The sequence below is a fragment of the Canis lupus genome, chromosome 9 (assembly GCF_048164855.1).
Source record: "Canis lupus baileyi chromosome 9, mCanLup2.hap1, whole genome shotgun sequence".
In the NCBI taxonomy this organism is placed as follows: Eukaryota; Metazoa; Chordata; class Mammalia; order Carnivora; family Canidae; genus Canis; species Canis lupus.
This window is the reverse complement of record NC_132846.1, coordinates 69,155,824-69,172,501: the sequence shown is the minus strand read 5'-3', so window position 1 is coordinate 69,172,501 and position 16,678 is coordinate 69,155,824. Positions and strand designations below refer to the sequence as shown.

The window sequence follows — 16,678 nt, the reverse complement described above, 5'->3', positions numbered from 1 at the left end:
AATGAGGGGGTCTGGGAAGAGCATACATCATTTTGTCCATTTCTGTGTTGTATGTCACAGACCCAGGGAACGGTGGAGAATAGCTGCTTTTTGGGAGTCGTGCTCCTAAAACAGCTTGATGAATGGAAATCCTTTTAGCTCAGGTTTTATAACACTTGGATTCTCAATTCCATTTATTAGGTAATGTTCCCACTGTACTAAGGGAAATAGCACCATTCCCCAAAGATATCAAATGCCAACTCAAATAACGTGTAAAACTTTGTTTGGAAGGAGTAGAGGCTCGCTAGACCCAGCGTTGCTAATACCTTTCACCCCAAACAGTGCCCTTAATGGATGGCTTTTAATGAGACTCTTTCTCTCCTAACCGTGTAATTTAGTGCTGGGGAATATGTGTGCTTTTGATCACGGGATTTCTGGATTTATAATGTCTTCTCCAAGTTCAAGAAATCTGCAGACAGCACAGTTAACCCCGAGTCTCATGCCTGAGTTCAATACATGGGCAGAAGAGGTTGCCCTGAGACAGGAAAGAGTGCTTTATTCTAACCTGAAAGAGAAATAAATCAGGTCAGACGAAAGCCTCGTGGCTGTCATCAGCTGAGAAAGAGCCTTCACTCTCCAGTACAGAGGGCCAGCAATTTATCTGATGATTTCTCTACTTCATTTAATGTTTGAATCGAGCCAGTTGTAAGCATATCGCGGCAGCGAGCTCATTTGACGACTCAAGAGACAGAAGTGGCACAGTCACCTCACAGCCTTGGGCTGGGCAGTGGCCTTTGGCCTGCAGAGGACCGTTAAAAAAATTCACTTTAGAAATCCCCAGTCCTTTGCCTTGGTACTTGGGAGAGTCTCACAAGCTGTAACTAAATACAGACCCCAGATATGATGATGCTTGACAAAAAACAAAAACAAAAAAACAAAAACAAAACAACGATCTTTGTAGGGAAGGGTAGAGATGGGGTTCTTTAGCTTTGGGGGCTTCTTCCTGCATCTCCTGTGGCTTGGGGGAGGTCCCTTTGGCTGTCTGGTTAGGGCCCACCTTCAGTAGGAGCTCTCTGAGGACTTGGGATTCCAGGTCTGATGCTGGGGTCACATCTGGGGAGGACAGGGGAAAATAAATGCTCTCTGGGGACTGCACCCAGCACCACACGGTCAAGTGACTATGCTGGCTGAGCATCCTTCTCTGAAGATGGTATTAGCTGTAGGCATGCTGACAGATTTTTTTTTTTTAATGGGGAGAGGGCACAGAAGAATACCGGGAAGGCATGCTTGTCATCCAGCTGCTCTGAGTATGGCTTTGTCACGTCTTTATTTACTCCCATGAGTGGGTCTGGGGACCTCAGTGTTCTGCTCTGTCCACCCCCATCCTACTCCCACTTCCCCAGACCTCTCTTCTTTCCCAGGGAGCCAGATGTCTGTGAGACCTGCTCATGTTCTGGTCCCTGTTTCTCTAACTCCTCCCCAAGAAAAGCCGTGTGTTGCCTTCCTCCCTCGAGCAGTTAGTTTTCCCCAAGGCGTGTATAAAAAGTGCCAATAGCAGGCTATTTGCAGACCCACGGAAGCAGAGGGACATACTTCTTCACACTTCTTGCATCTTCTGCAGGAGCCATTGGGGGGGTGGGTGGGGGGACAGCATCGTTTTTTTGCTGGCAAAAGTGACACCAGATCGAGGTTTGATTAATGGTGCTACATTCACCGGGACTTTTTCGTCGGGCATTTTGACATATGCAAGTCTTTTGTGTTGTTGCTGAAATTCAAGAAATTCATTCTTTATTTCTTTTTCCAAGAGAGCTGATAATCTGCTTGGGTGTCGAATTAGCCAGCCTGAGCTATTTTAACTATAATGAAATCCCAGACCACACAAAATTAGTAACTTCAAAGAAAAAAAAAAGCCTCTGTTCTGTTCTACACAACTTTTTTATGACCCCCTTCCACTGAAATAGAAATACATTTGCGGATGTCCTGATGAGTTCTCTACTAAAACAACGTGCAAAAATGACTCAAAAAAGTTGAATGCCAATGTTACTGTGATTAACGTGTGCTTCAGAAATGGATGTGCTGCTTTTTCTCTTCTTCTTCTTTTTTTTTTTTTTTTAAATGAGGTCATGTTTAAATTTCTACCTTGGACATGAGATACTGAAATGGCTTGTGTCCTTGCTATTTTGCTCCCATCCCCAGAGGATCCTCCAGCTAAAGGCTTGGAGTCCAGTGTCCTGTGTGGAGGGTCCTTCTTTCTTCTGCTTTGCACCTTCGAAAAAAAACACAGCATTAAGTAAAACAAATCTCTTCATTTGGCCTCAAAGAGTGCTTTTATATCCTGTCATTATGATCCCTGTTGTGGCTCTGAAGATTTAAGGCATTTGCAGCTCTCTGGACTCTTCTAAACATGCTTGGAAGGGTTTCTGTGGTGGTAAACTTTTTTTTTTTTCTTTTAAAGCAACTATTTTATTTATCAAAACATAGGTCGCTTTATTCTTTGGTTTTGTGGACTTGGGTTTTTATTAGTAACCTCTTAGTAATGGACAGGATCTGTGAATGCACCTGAACACTGTTTTCCTTATTCATTTGGCCTTTTTTACCCCCTGCTTTTGAATGTGTGAGACCAGGCTCCCTGAGCTCAGTTTTTGGAGTTCTAGAGAGGTGGATGTGGTGTGGGGAAGGGAAGGTTGGACAGTCCATGGCTCAAGTCAGGGTATTTTTCAAGGAGCTGTTTTCAATATGCCAAAGTATCCTGAAACCAAGCTGGGGTGGGTAGGGCAATGCGTATCTATGGGGATCTTCCTCCCGCCTTCAGACTTCCCCATTCAGAATCTGCCTCTGGGCTGTGTGACTGAGGTTCTTCCCGCACCCCACACCATGTCCCAGATCAGGAACCCCTGCCTTTCTGGAATGCAGGCCAGGCTCAGGCTTTCCCCTGCAGGCCCCCTCAGCCAGACCCAGGTCATTTCCATGAGTTGCCAAGAAGGTCTTGCACCCACAGTCTTCCTTCTGTCTTCAGCCAGATGCCAGAAATCTCGACAATTTCATTTGAGGCTTGTTCAGTGGTTGGCATGGAGCAGACAGGGCCTCCTGGGGTGGTGGCCCCGGTGTGCCCCCATTCTTCCACGGATCTGAGGCTGGTAGGGAGGAAGCCTTTGGAGGGTCTTGGGGAGAGCAGCTCTGAGACACCTGGCCGGGCTGCACTGCTCAGCCCTCCTCCTGAGAGGGCAGGTGGTCAGGGGAGGGAGTTCATCTGTACGACGACGAGGAGGCCTGCTTCCCCCTGCAGGCTGTGTCCTCCCAGGGCCAGTAGTGGCCCTAGGCATTGCTGGTTGTGGGAATTCGTGGCCAAATGGGGCTGGGACCCGGACAGTGGGTCCCACCCTCAGACATGTTCTGACTCCTCCTGGTCCTGTGAGGACGGTCCTCCCAATGCCTGCATGGCTGGGCTGACGGGCTGCTCTTATCTCTGCCGCCTCTGCTGGGCACTTCATTATTCCCGATGTTCGGAGAACTTCATAAAACCTCTTGTCGTGCCTTTAAGCGTCATCTAGTCATAGATTATTTTCTCCACCAAGAATTGATTCCTTCTCTCTGCCATCCACTCGTCTCCCTCCTCCCCTCCCCATGGTTGTTATTTTCTCTTGGATCCAATAAATTAAAAATTGATGGCAGCTCCGAAAGTGTTGTGCTCTGTTGAGTGTGCGTGTTGGTGGTGGTTCAGTGTCGCCTGGAGTCGCAGCCCCTCCCGGAATGTTCGCGGGGAGGAGAATGAAAAGATCCCTTCGCAGATTATTGGTGAGCATGGGCTTGCTGGCAAAGGCTCCGTCTTCGTAGGAAGCAGGTGTAAAGTCTCCAGTCGGATGCGGAGCTCTGGCGGAGGGATGCTGAGCATTTCTTGTAAACATGCGTACACATCATGATGGCGGCTGTGACGTTGGTGGCACACGATTTTAAGAGCCTGGCACCCCTCCCCCCACATCCTTCTCCTACCCACGCCCCCCGTCACTGAGACAATAATTCTTCATATGTTTCTCCTGGACTGTGACTTAGCCGTTAGAGATTTGGGATTTGAATCAGTGCAGGGTAAGGGGGACATGGGCCTGTGTGCTGTGTGTGCAGCCGTGCACATGCACTGTGCTCTGGGGACAGCAGGCAGTCGGCCCCTTGGCTGGAATTCCCCAAAGGGCAGGTGCAGGGGCAGTTGTTACAGATGGACCAGGGCGGGTGGGGCCCTTGGAGCCCTGCGTGTGGGGGAAATCACTGGCCAGGTAAGGCCATGCTAAGCCTTTGCAGCTGCCGGGGGCCTCTTGGCTGCTTGGCTGGGTCAGTGTTAATGCTGTCTTTCCATTTCTGTCTTCTGCCCCAAATTCCTTCCCAGCCGAGCTCAGGCATGGGGGAGTTTGTCTTAGGATCAAGTGCTTCCCCATCTACTTAACAAATATCCATTATTATTTGTGAACCCTGATTTCATTGCTTCTAAATGCGTTTCTCAGCTGGGAGGAGGCCTAGCCTTGTAAATAAAATGTGGTTTTGCTGTAAAAGAAAATTAACTCTGTGTGTGTGTGTGTGTGTGTGTGTGTGTATGTGTGAATATATATTTGTCCACGAGCTTTAGGATTTCGTATTTCAGAACCCACCCCAATGTGATATCTGACATTTGAACAAGTTGCCTTCTGCATCCATTCATTTTGCCTCTTAACGAGTCAAACATTTTAGCAATCCCTGTACTTTATTCGGCTCATAATAGCGAGAGCAGCAATATTTTTTCCGGAGCCGCCTGACACTTGGGGAGCTTTTCACGAAAGCAGAAATCATCTCAGAGGAAAGACCTCATCTTTGCCTTCTTTATTTAGGGCCTGAGTTTGCTGGACAAGACAGCCTGAGGGGCTGGTTTGTTGGGTCTGGGAATTTGAAAAAGCTGTTTTTGTTACGTGTCTTTTCTCCTTCCTGGTGTTTTCTTATCTCTGGGTGGCAATTTGGGCTCCTCTGGCTCTTCCAGCAGAGGCCTGGTTCTCCGAGCTGCGTGGGGCTGGGGGGCCTCGGGTGCCCGCGGGGCAGCGAAAGGAGGGTACCAGGAGGCCAGATGCCCCTCACCTTGCCGTTCTCTGAGCTGGGCCAAGGGGCTCTTTCTCCTTTTATTTCTTCCCTCATCGATGCGGTTCTAAGAAGGGCCGCGCGCGCACACACACACACACACACACGCGCGCGCGTGTGCACACACACCCCATACACCCAGCTCGGTATCCGCCTGCCAGCGGAAATGAAACCACAGCCCGTCTTTTGGGGGTGTCTCCGAAGGCCATGAGCATGAGCTTCCAGGCTCAGCAAGTTGTCTTGGTCTACCCGCCGTGACCCAGAACTTGACAGTTGAGGGGTTCATGCTGACTCTGCCGCCTGAACTTTTGGGGGGTGACGTTGCCACCTTCCTGGGATGTATGTCACTTGGCAGATGAAGCCCAGAGCCCCGCACCCCCCTCCCCGGGGTGGGGGGGGAGAGGAAACCCCATTCTTGGAGTAGGGTGAACACTGCCTGTCATCTTGAGTTTTACTTTCAGCGCCGATAGTAAGAGGGAAGATTTGTTTGTTTCTTTTGCTCCTGGGCTCCCTGGAAAGCAGCGAGCTGGGGTCATGGGTCCTGGGTCCTGGAGCCCTGGGGCATGGGGGACTTGGCTGCCAGGGTCCTGGAGGCCCGAATCCCAACAACGGCACAGCGAACAGTTTCGGATACTTTTCAGACTCAGTGATGGGGGGTGGGTGTGTGTGGCTCACAGAGCCTGCTGCAGCAGAAAAGTGAAAAGGCAGAGAGAGCCAAATAAAGGAAAGAATACCAGATGTTACCAAAAAAAAAAAAAAAAAAAAAAAAAGAGAGAGAGAGAGAAAGAAAAAAAAAAGTGTTGGTACCAAGTCCTCAGCAAAAGATGGAAGGCAGAGAGGCAGGACTGCTTGTGAACAGGCTCACAGTGACCTCTGCTAATTTTTAAAGTAGCCTGTGTTTCCTTTGAATGAGAAGGGACGAGTTGAAATTATGTAGCTTAAAACCTCCTAGCAGAGGAGGTATGCGGGTGCTTCCTAGAACTCCTCCCAGGAGAGCAGACAGGCCTGAGAAAGTTAATGAAAAGCAAAACAAAACAAGGACAAGAAAGATGAAATTATTAAGCGGCAGGAAGCACCTCCCCGTCTTCAGAAAGGATGGTCACGCTGGCAGCGTGGCCGCCTTGGTGACGCAGCAGAGTGCCAGGCCTGCTGGCGAGTGGCCGCTCAGGCAGGGCCAGGTACTGCCGCCCTTCCCACCACAGAGCTTGCCCCTGCTCCATCTGAATTCTCTGTTTCATTTTGTCCTTTCTTTTTTTTGCTTTTCAGCTCATTTCCTTTGTGCCTCTCTCCTTTTTTTTTTTTTTAACAAAACAATATTTTGACATCCTCCTCCCGTGTATTAGAGTTCCCTCTCTAGAAATGGCGCACAATACATCCTTATATTTCTAAAGAACTGTTTTCACAGCCCTCTCCTTTGGCTCTGAAATTATGTATATGTAATTGGTAATTAAAGGTGCAAGCTTTTCAATATAAACAGTATTGCTCAATGTTAGATCATTAAAGGGAAAAGAAGCACCGAGTAATTACCTTTTCCATTCTGACAAACCGTTCGCAGGAATCCGGTCCCCCTACCACCACTGTTCGGCGTGAGGGTTGTGATTACATTTCAACCATACCAAAGCATCTTTTCATAAAATAAATTAGTAAATTAATTATGTGGCATTGTCTTCCAACTCCTTTTTAAGTAAACTCCTGATTTCTTTTTTAAAGTGTAATTAATGGTTCCCGGGGTCTGGCTCGGTGAAAACTGCTTCTCTTACCTTATAGGTTTTTTTGTTTGTTTTTGTTTTTGTTTTGTTTTTGCATGAGAGGTGTGCAGACAACAGATTTAGGATTTCCTCATCTTTGGGATGTTTCTGTACTGCCATGGGTCTAATCCACGTCTGCATGTAACTCAGGAGGGCTCTGTCTACTTGTCTGTAACCACAGGCAGGATCTCAAATGTTAACTTCCCTTCCCAGCAACACCTATGCATCGACTGTATACACGTGGTTCCAATGCGTTACCTGTCATATACCGTCCGTTCTAGATTCAGCATCACACATGGCCTCTCACAGGCCCTAAATAAGCTGTGTTCAGAAAATACAGAACAGGGATTTATATGTAGGATGGAAGATGCCACAGAATTTTTTCCTTAAATTATCTGTTCTTTGGCTCTGGCCCGTCAATAACTTCACTGCCACGGAATGTGTTTTCCTCCCTTCCATCCCTTTTCTCTGTTCCTCTGTGGTTTTCATTATATCTTACTGAATACCACACAGCTCAAAATTTACCTGCCTCCTTGGGTTTCAGACCTCTGCCCCCCTCTTGGCTTTCTCAAGCACCCTGATGCTAGTCGTCTACATGAAGACCCCAAGGGGATATGTAACCTCACTGTCCACTCCTCTTATTTATGACACTTACGGCTGCCGAGTCCTCCTGCTTTCCCCTTGGGGCTTGCTGCTGCTTTTTTGAGGCATTGATCGGCTTCAAAATATTTGGGTCCCATGTTCCCTACCAAAAAAAAAAAAAGGGAACTATATCGGCTGCTCAAGAAATATGAAAATGTACAGTCCATTGAAAGTGTGGTTTGTCGTCTGCCAAGAAATGCTTTTGGAGCCTGAAAAGGTTTTTTTCCTTTCTTTTTCTGGAGTGAAAATAAAACCAAAAAGGACAGTGGGGAGCTGATGAGTGCTGGGGAATCTACAAGGTGATGGAAATCCGACCAGGAGCAGTGTCTGGCGGCAGAGCCGGCTCCCTCGTTCGGGGAGCAGACTCTCAGTGTCCCTTCCCCTGCCTTCTGTTTTTTTTTTTTTTTCTTCGATATTTCTCTTTGAACCAATGCTCACTTGTTGCTTTCTGAGCCTGTGGGCTTCTTTCTCTCCGAAGGACTGGCTGCCTGACGCCTGTCGAGGGTTCTGCTTTCTTGTCTGGTGTGCGGCCAGGTCCGAGGTGGAGGAATGCGAGCAGGGCTCCCATGAATGGGGAGGACATGAATGAACCCTGGAAGGGAGGGGGTGGCGGATGGAGCCCAAGCAGGGTGAACCGGCTCTGGCTCTGGCTCACGGTTCTCAGCCTTGGCTGGCCACTGGAATCACCTGGGGAATCTTAAAAACAAGAAGATAATGTGATGTTTGGATCTGGCTGTAATTAATTTGGGGTGCTGCCTGGGCGGGGTGGGGGTGGGTGTTGTGGGGCGGGGGGCTTGGAGCTCCCCAGGTGATTCTCAGATGATGTAAAGTGGGAGAGACCTGTCTCTAGCTTGGAGTACAGGCCTGTGACACAGCCTCGTGTGAAAGCACGCCGGGTGTCCTGTGCACATGTGTGTGTTTATGTGCTATGTTGGGGGGTGGGAATCAACAGCAGATAAGCTACAAAGGAGTAAGTTCAGCATCAGTTAAGCAGCCAATCCCCAGGGGCTATGCAGTTGCTCCTGGAGCCTCAGTTTACCCATCCATGGCCCCCAGGAGTCAGGCAGGGATGTGGTGACTGCACCTGCCCCCAGGCAGTGTAGGGGCCTCCTCTCGGTGGGGAAGGGTTGGGATGGCCAATGGGTGCCTGTGATTGCCTAAGCCCATCTCTGTCTTCTCTGCCCCCTTCTCCTTTCTCTCTTCAGCAGAGGCTGACCATGTGGAGGCCGCCATCCTTGAAGAAGATGAGGGTCTGGAGATAGAGGAGCCCAGCAGCCTGGGGCTGATGGTGGGTGGCCCCGACCCTGACCTGCTCACCTGTGGACAGTGTCAGATGAACTTCCCCCTGGGGGACATCCTGGTTTTTATAGAGCACAAGAAGAAGCAGTGTGGCGGCAGCCTGGGTGCTTGCTATGACAAAGGCCTGGACAAGGGCAGCCCGCCGCCCTCCTCGCGCTCCGAGCTCAGGAAAGTGTCCGAGCCGGTGGAGATCGGGATCCAGGTCACCCCCGACGAAGATGACCACCTGCTCTCACCCACGAAAGGCATCTGCCCCAAGCAGGAGAACATTGCAGGTATGGATTGTTGCACTGGCCAGGCTGCTGCCAAAGCCACCTCCTGGGTCCCACGCCCGCCTCCCCCTCTGGTTGTGCCGGTGTTGGTGCTGGGAGGGGGCCCGGGGGCTACTGGGATAGGACCACCAGCCAGGGCTCGCCCTTTCCGAGGGGCCACTATCTGGGTGACCCTCAGGACGAGACAGGCCTGAGGCTCAGAGAGGCACAGCTGGCCGATGGTTGCTTTGCTTTTGGCAATGAGACTGTTGTGGGGCCTAATCCATAGGCGGCTGGGAGTACAGAACGGAAATTTGGAAGGCTAGTTGGCCTTCGGTTTGCTGGTATTCTTGGCTTAGTCTCTGGCTGTGCAGTCAGACAGTCTTGGGTTGGAATCTGTTCCTTACAACATGGACAAGTCAGTTTTTCCATCTGTGAAATGGAGCTAATGGGATCTATCTCCATAGGGTTGTGGTGAGGTCCAATGAGATGTGGCCTGTGGGCAGGACCTGGTGGGCCCTTAGGAACGGGGGCACTCATTTCCTCCTCTTCCTCTCTTTGGCCTCAGTCTCCCATCTGCAAAAAGAGGTGCCCTGGTCTCAGAGGCCCCTTCTGAGGTTGGCTGATCCGTCTGGTAGGTCTAGGGAAGGGCTTGTGGGAGCTTGTTGGAGCACTGCACCCCTTTCAGGAGGTTGACATTCCTTTTGGCATGCCCACTCAGCTGACCACCTGGATTGCGGACTTTTACCACCTGAAGAACAGATGTAGGGGTTGTGTCCTCCAACTGGGCCTGTTTGCTGCAGCGAGTTGGCGCCGTGTCCCTCTAGGCCTCGGCTGTGGCGTGCCAGAGCCTCCTCCAGGGAGCCCGTGCTCTTCGAGCCTCAGTGTTTGCTTCTTCTGGTCATACCTCTGAGCCTGGGAAGCCCAGCAGAAAAAGAGGGCCCTGACAACCTGTGTTCCTGCAATAAGTGGCAGCCTGCCCTGCAGCAAGATGGTATCCGAGTGCGTGCAGATGAGGGTTCAGATCCTGACAGTTGACTTTGGACAAGCTGCTTCATGGGTCCAGGCCTCAGTTTCCTTATCTGTCAACAGGGAGCGGGAATACTGGCAGGCCTGGTGTGAGGATTGAATGAGTAAGGGCTCCGTCAGTGCTTTGCCGGTGGAACCTTCTTTTCAGAGGTCCCCTTTGGTGCTACAGTGTGCAAGTAGGTGCCGGCTATGTTTTGGGCATGGAAGCTAGTGGAGACGCTGGAGGGACTGAGGCTTTGGGTGCTCCTCCTTGGAGGGGGAGCCTGGTGTAGGCCAAGGTAGGATGGAACAGAAGGCGCCATCGTCCAGAAGGCAGGCAGGATAATGCAGCAAGCCACAGGCGACTTTGAGACCTTGGGCCTCAATTTGCCTACCTGTTAAATGGGATTAATGAGATCTCTCTTGGGAAGAGACTATAGTGGGGATGCAGACTCCTGCTGGCACATGCTAGGTCCTGGGGAGACCCCATCAAATCACGAGGACCTGTGGGCCTTGCCATCTGGTGCGTGAGCTAGGGGGACATCTCTCATGCTCTCAAGTTGCCAGTGGCTTTGAGAAGATTGTCTGACGTGTTCAGGGCCATGGTCATGTAAACCCGGCTTCTCAGAATGTCCTGCAAATGTGGGTGACGCTGCCTTCATGAGGGCTGGAGCCTCTGGGCAAGAAAGGTGCAGAGTCCCTTTTGTTGGTGGGGTTGGGGGTCCCCCTGCCCTTTCTTCTCTTTGCCATTGGAGGAAACGTTTTTTTCTCCAGTAGAATAAACACCCAGTGACCACAGACCTTGCCCATGAGACTCTGGTCCCTACTTATATTTCCATGGAAAGGCATTCTGCTTTCACCAAAAACCATCCGAATCCTCATTTCACGATGAAGGTATTTCCCAGCGAGAGGCCGCCGATCATTGTGGGTAGGTTTGTTTAAGAAAGCGACTAGATGTGATTTCATAAAAGGCAAAGTTAATCTGCAAGGCGGCTTTGTCCTCCCCGCCCCCCACCCCCCCCTGCACCCCTTTTCTTGGGCTATAATACTGCAGCAGCAGCCTACAGTATTTTTATTTTATGTGTGACGGAAGATATTCTTGGCCTTTTCTGTTCAGCAAACAGGACGAATGGATTTCTTCATTCTCGAAGAAATATGTAAAATAATCCCTTAGAAGTCTAAAGAGATATGTTTGTTCAAAGAATTTAAAATGTTATTTTAATCAAAGGCACCAAACAGTCTCCATGCTGTGTCAGCTGAAGACGACCATCCCATTCTAGCAGCACATCGTGCCTTCCCCTACCAGTCCTCTTCCCCTTCTTCCCTTCGTGCGTTGGCACCAACTTTTCTTTCTTTCTTTCTTTTTTATTTAATAAAAAGGAAAGATTAAAGAATAAAATTTCAGTGGCTCAAATGTATAAAGTAATTTAATATGGTGGGAGCATTAATTATTTTAGCTTAATTGAATTCTGAGGACTGCAGTACTTGCATTTTTGTAGACAAGCCCTGTTTATTATTTCTCTGCGTAGATTAACAGTAAAGGAAACGCAGATAACTTTCAGTTATTTATTGTAAAATAAATGTGTCAATTCATGTGTAAAGCAAGCTGCTCAAAGATAATTGAGTCTTTATATTTTAAGAGGGGGACTAGGAATCACAGGCGCTTCTCCGCCCGGGCTGCCGGAAATCCGCACAGCTGCTGCCCAGGCCCCTGGCACCGCTGGCCTCGCCCAGGCCTCTCCTGTTCCTGCTTCCCAGCCGTGGTGGGGAGGGATGCTCCGGCCTGCCCGAGCCCTGCTGTTGTCCCTGGGGCCGGCCGCTGGTGAGTGGGTGGCTGCTAACTCTTGGGACTTTGGCCTCTGGCCTGGCTGCCCCAAGGGAGGTACCTGTGGTGACCATGAGGGCCATGCCTTTCCGGGAAGCAGCAATCTGAGTGTTGTCCACACGGGTCCCAGCTCTCCTTCCACCAGGTGCATCTAGAGGCAGGGCTCCAGAGGTAGGAGGGCAAGGCCGGCCTGTGGGATAGGTGGGATCCCTTCCACCTTTAAGGGTGCCCTGGGCGTGAGATCGGAGTTGGAATTGTGTAAGTCATTGCATCAGGGGCTGGACCCTGGATTAGCCCTTTTCCTGGGACTCCGGAGTCTGGAGATAGGCATAAAAGAGTAGTGACTCCCTCCCTCCCTCCCTCCCTCCCTCCCTCCCTCCCTCTCTCTCTCTCTCTCTCTCTCTCTCTCTCTCTCTCTCTCTCTCTTTCTTTCTTTCTTTCTTTCTTTCTTTCTTTCTTTCTTTCTTTCTTTTCCTTCCTTCCTTCCTTCCTTCCTTCCTTCCTTCCTTCCTTCCTTCCTTCCTTCCTTTCTTTCTTTCTCTAATGCTAGAAAAGTAGGAGAGTAGAAGGAGGAACTTTCTGGAGCTTTGTATCTTGGAGGGTATTCATTCATTCATTCTTTTGTTCATTTAATAAACAAGCACCTACTGCCCTTCCCCTGCCCTGAGCATCGTCATTCCCCCTTCCTGCCACCACAGGTGACAGGACCCTCTAGGGGTGGGGGGAAGTGTGGCGGGAAGAGAGCCATTTAGGCTGCTGCTCTGTCTCCCTTGGGGATCGTGGCCAGAATGTGAGCAGGTGGCAGCCCCACCCTTGATGTGTGCAGTTGTGCCTTGGCTGTGAGCTGTGGGCAGGGAAAGGTCCATGGATCCTGTGTCTGAGGCCCATCTGGGGACAGGGGTGGGGTTGAGTAGAGGTCGGGGCTCTGGCCTGGAGACCTGACTCACTCTGCCTGTATAGGAGTTCTTTATCTTTCCTAAACTCCCTTCTTACTGCATTCTTCGACTTTTGGCACTGCTGGAGGAGATGGGAGTAGCCAACCCTGGGGTGGGGGTAGGGGGAAGTGAGATGGGTTTTGGGGTTTGCAGAGAGCAGGAGTCTCAGACCTCTGATGTGGGCTGGGTGTCTCGAAGAGGGATGGAGAGGAGGGGGCTGTGCCAGGGAGGCCGAGTGCTGCCGCGTGGGAAGGGACCCAGCACATGTCCTCACCCTACCCTGACACCTGCCAGCCTTGGGCCACGTGGCCCGACCGCCTAGGCGGCAGTTTGCCCCGTAGGGGAGCACACCCAGCAGTAACGGTGGTGTTTCAGTGATGTGTGCCTGCCTGGCGTGTCAGATACCTGCTGCAGAGATGAGCACCTTCCCCCCTTGCTGGCCGCTTCCCCAGCTCCATCATTTCCTGCTGGTAGCTAATGTGGGTCTTCCAGGAACTGGGGGAGAAACTTCCATTGGCTTCGGGGAACTCCACCATCAGAAACGTCAGAACAACTGTCGTGTGCTCCCTTCCCCCAGCATCTTTGGCCACGTCCTTATACTGTCCTGCAGTGGCCACTCTAATGGTGGGTCCCTCTGTGGAGGAACCTGGGGTGGGGTGGGTAAGGATCAAGGGAGCATGGGCTTCAGTGTCAGTTGGGAGAGGTGCGACTCCAGTGCCTGCCCAGGCCAGCCATTTCACTTTTCTAGGCCGCAGTTTCCTCGTCTGTCCCCACCTGTCAGTCCTGTGCTGAGAATGGATGACAATGAAACATACAGAGCATCCACCTAGCCCAGGGTCTGGCTGCAGCCCAGTGACTGAGAGGTCGAAGCTTTCAGAAAAGCTTTCAAGAGCCTATGGACCCTGCTTAGCAGCATGAGGGAGGGGTTTGCTTCTCAGTCAGAGTCTTGAAAACTTAACCTCGGATTTCTCTCTCAGCCATTTCCTCCTTAGAATCCCCATTTTATAGCCACTGGAGGGAAGGCTCTTGATCACAGGTAATTCGTTTTTGCATGTTATCACCCCTTCCATAACCAAATGAAGCTATAACTGGAGGAACGAGCCATCAGCTGTCAGTCATAGGTTTGCCTTTTGCCTTTTCTTCCTCCTCCCCCCATCAAACCCCAAATGTCAGATTTCTGGAGAAATGCAGGAGACAGGCAGCGGGTGACAGGAAGTAGCAGATCCCCCTGGGCTGGAAGTGGCAGGCAGTTCCCTGCTGCCACGGCCCCACCCGCCCTGTATGTCTCCATCTGGAACCTATGAGGGGTCAGGGGTGTGCCTGGAGGCGGAGGGGGGGGTGCTTGGTTTGGGGTCCTAGTGACCCATCGCCAGGCAAAATGTGTTGGAGAAACTGGCTTCTGATCAGCTGGAGGATTTACATGCCGCTCTGCAAATGTGCCTTTCAGACTTCAAAAAATAAATAAAATACATGTGGAAAGAAGAGAATATTAGCCAGGCTAGTGGAAGAGACTAAATAACTTGCCTGTGCTGGAAACTGGAGATAAACCCCACTTGCAGGTTGTCTTTAAAAACTTGCGTTTGATATATTTAGAGTTGTTATTTTGCCTCCAAATTAAGATTAGTTAAATCCGTGCGTGTTGTAGCATGGATTATCTTTATGTATTATTAAATCGTGACAGCTAATTATTAGTTCTGTCTGCACCAAGGAATAGTGGAGTGTTCTGTCTCAGAGACATGGTCCTGGGGCTGGGCACTATGGGGCTGGCCCCAGAGCTTGGGCAGGGCTGGCAGGTGGTGGGGAAGAGGAGGCCTACCTGGTAACCCCACATAGTCCGTAGGGGCTTTTCTTGGTTTATCTCCTCTTGAAATTTATATCGACTTTCAAACAGATACCTCCAACCCCACTTTGAAAGAGATGTTTCTAACTCTACTTTGAGCTAAGGCCCAGAGAGGTTAAGGGACTTGTCCAAGGTCACACAGCAAAGTGGAGAAAGACTCGGGTCTGCCTGGCTTCCCCGGATGACAGGAGCAATGGAGGGTTTTATTTTTAAAGATTTTATTTATATAGTCATGAGAGACACACACACAGAGGCAGAGACACAGGCAGAGGGAGAAGCAGGCTCCACTCAGGGAGCCTGACATGGGACTCGATCCCAGGACTTGATCTTGGGACTCCAGGATCATACCCTGGGCTGAAGGTGGCTCCGGGCCTGCCCGGAATGGAGGCTTTTAGGGAGGGGTAGTCTAACTCTGCCCAGCTGGCCCAGCCAGTGGGGCAGGCACTACCTCCAGGCTCCATCCAGGGTGGTCTTTGAAGCCAGTCCCAGGTATGACCCTGTGGGTATGACCCCGGAGGCCTTGACCCACGGTCTGTGGTAGCCTCCCTCATACAGTTGCCTGTATTTCTTCGTGAAGGTTTTGGAGAGGTGGGTGGTGGGAAAGAAAAGCAATAAGATGCGAATTCAGACGGCTGGATCTGGGCCGGGATTTGGGGTTTGCCAATGACCTGCTGAATGACCTTCAGCCAGTTGTTCGCCCTTTCCAAGTCCCCGGTTTCCTGTAGAATGGAGATAATCTTTCTTATCTTTCAGGCTTGTTACAAGGTTTGATTTAGACAAGACATGCATGTATTAGGTCCCTGTGGATCGCTAGCTGTTATTAATAATAGAGAACCACTGGAGGGATCCATGTGGGGATTCTGGCCTCCTGGCCTGAGCTGGGAGGATCTCCTTGCTGACCCTCCCATTCTTACCTGATCTTCTGGAACTGGTGACGGGCGGGGCTGAGTCCAGACCCCAGTTATCTTGAGCCAGGTGCCCTTTTGCCTTGAGGCAGGTCGTTTCCCCTGGCAGAGTCCTGGTGTCCTGACCCGGGAGCCGGGGTGAGCAGTCCCTGCCCTCCCAGCCTCCCCAGGGAGGCAAGAGACTGAAGGTAGTGTGTAAACTGGACAGACCACAGACCGTAGCAGTGTCAGCAGCTGCCCTCTGTGACTGTTGCACTGAGTTGTGATCAAAAGTTTTACTGACTTAAAAAGAAGACAAGAAAACACTAGTCCGCTACAGTGTGATTTTTCTTTTTTCTCTACCTTCTTAGGTTTCCTTTAGGTTTGGGGCCGTTGTTCTCTGTGACGGATATAGGTGGTTTCATGCTTCCAGCAGCAGTTCAGGGAGGAGGATGAGAAGTTAGGGCAGGGTCCTGGGTTCCCAGGTGGGAGACCTAACCAACTCTGAGCCTCTGTTCTCATTATTACTAGGTTTTTAGTTTGACAGTAAACAGTTAGTACTTGGCTTAAATTTTTTATTAGGCACTTGACAGCCTGGTTGGTTTTTTTTTTTTTTGGTGCTCATTTTCATGCCTGACTAATACATAACCACTACCTCTAGAATCTGTTAGGAGTGGGCTCTGTGTCAGTTAACTATATAAATAGGGCAGCCTGCTGGTTGCCCCTGCACCCTTGGGCTCATCTTTTTTACTGAGGAAACAAACAAGAGAAGAGTTTTCACATTTCGGTTTTTAACTGAACACATATTTATGAGAACTTGCTCTGTACTGGTCACTGTTTGAAGGGCTTTGCAAACTGTTCACTGATTGAATCCCCCTAATACCTCCATGAGGTGTGCCTGGTATCAAGCCCACATTACCAAAGAGGAAACTGAAGGCCAGAGATGTTAAGTCATTTGGTCAGGGTCACACAGCTGGTGACTAGGGGCCCGGGGTGTGAACTCTGGCAGTCATGTTCCTTCCTGTGGTGACGCAGTGCTGCCCGTGGTTGTCTTTTATCCCACGTTCCCATCCACCGTCTCCGTCTCCGCCCCATGAAAGGTGGTAAATCAGTTATTACTTTCATTTTGTAAATGAGGAAACCGAGTCTTAGAGAGGTGAGGGGACCTTGCAT

General features: G+C 50.4%; 1 protein-coding gene across 4 annotated transcripts in view; it reads left to right on the top strand.

Annotated features, from left to right (window-relative positions):
• Nucleotides 1-16,678, top strand: part of BCL11B (BCL11 transcription factor B) — a 92,419-nt gene that overhangs the window by 6,078 nt on the left and 69,663 nt on the right. For 2 of the 4 annotated variants that reach the window (XM_072839881.1, XM_072839883.1), the window contains one exon: nucleotides 8,669-9,037. In XM_072839881.1, coding sequence (XP_072695982.1) covers nucleotides 8,669-9,037 — 369 coding nt within the window. The remainder of the gene's footprint in view (nucleotides 1-8,668; nucleotides 9,038-16,678) is intronic. The other 2 variants (XM_072839884.1, XM_072839882.1) reach the window with 1 other exon arrangement.